Source organism: Nicotiana tomentosiformis, chromosome 4 (assembly GCF_000390325.3).
Source record: "Nicotiana tomentosiformis chromosome 4, ASM39032v3, whole genome shotgun sequence".
Lineage (NCBI taxonomy): Eukaryota > Viridiplantae > Streptophyta > Magnoliopsida > Solanales > Solanaceae > Nicotiana > Nicotiana tomentosiformis.
The window spans coordinates 15,579,371-15,580,397 of NC_090815.1; the positions used below are offsets into that span (position 1 = coordinate 15,579,371).

At 49.9% G+C, this 1,027-nt stretch overlaps 1 protein-coding gene across 1 annotated transcript; it reads right to left on the reverse strand.

Moving 5' to 3' along the window:
- Positions 1 to 304: 304 nt before the first annotated feature.
- LOC138909305 (uncharacterized) lies at positions 305 to 775 on the reverse strand. The gene has a single exon (XM_070200488.1). It carries the CDS (start codon positions 773 to 775, stop codon positions 305 to 307), a length of 471 nt encoding a protein of 156 aa, XP_070056589.1.
- Between the last annotated feature and the right edge of the window lie 252 nt (positions 776 to 1,027).

Below are 1,027 nucleotides of genomic sequence, written 5' to 3' on the forward strand. Positions count from 1 at the left end.
CCTGAACTGATGAACCACGGGATGAACTCTGAGATGGAAGGGCACTAAGAGATGACTGACCCTAACGATCACTGTATGAACCATGGTTGGATGATGCACCATGCTAAACTGGACGAGCCATCTGAGTGTGCCTGTAAGGATGACCCCTATTATGGTAGAACTGACCTTCAGACGGAACACCGTTGAAACCACCTGATCCACGAGGCCTATGGGCCTCCCTATCCTCACACTCATGACTACGGACCATATCTAGTCGCCGAGAAATATCAACCACCTCATCAAACCGAGCACCAGATACACTCTCTCAAGTCATAGCAAAACGTAAGTGATAGGTGAGACCATCAATGAACCTCATAATCCTCTCCATCTTAGTGGGAACTAACAAAATTGTATGATGAGCTAACACTGAAAATATCATCTCATACTGAGTCGCAGACAGGACATCCTGACGTAGCTGCTCGAACTGCCTGCGCAGCTCCTCCCTACGGGTTGGTGGCACAAACTTCTCCAAAAAGAGAATGGAGAACGCATGCCATGAAAGTGGTGTCGCACCGACTAGCCTTCTCCTCTCATAGGCCTCCCACCATCTAAAGGCAGCCCCAGTAAACTGAAAAGTAGTAAACGAGACCCCATTGGTCTCTATAATACCCGTGGTACGAAGAACCCGCTGACACCTATCCAAGAAGTCCTGAGCATCATCTAACTCATCCTCACTGAATGATGGGGGATGGCGTCTCCTAAACCTCTCAAGTCCCTTCTGCTCATCCTCACTCATAATGGGACCCACCTAGGCCTGAGCAGTTACAACCGGCTGGGCTGGTAGCACCCCCGGTGTCTGAATTCTCTGCAACACCTACTCTAGAGTATGGCCGGTGGGAGTCTGAGTACCTCCCCCGGCATAATAAGTGGTTGGCGTGGTCTAAACATAAACCGCCTAAGAAAGGTTGGTGCACATAGTCAAAATCTGAGCCAAGGCCTCCTGAAGGACTAGAATCACAATGGGCACAGCTGGTGCCTAAGTTGTCCC

Coding starts and splice junctions, on each gene's coding strand:
- LOC138909305 (XM_070200488.1), bottom strand. CDS start 775: ATGAGTGAGGATGAGCAGAAGGGACTTGAGAGGTTTAGGAGACGCCAT.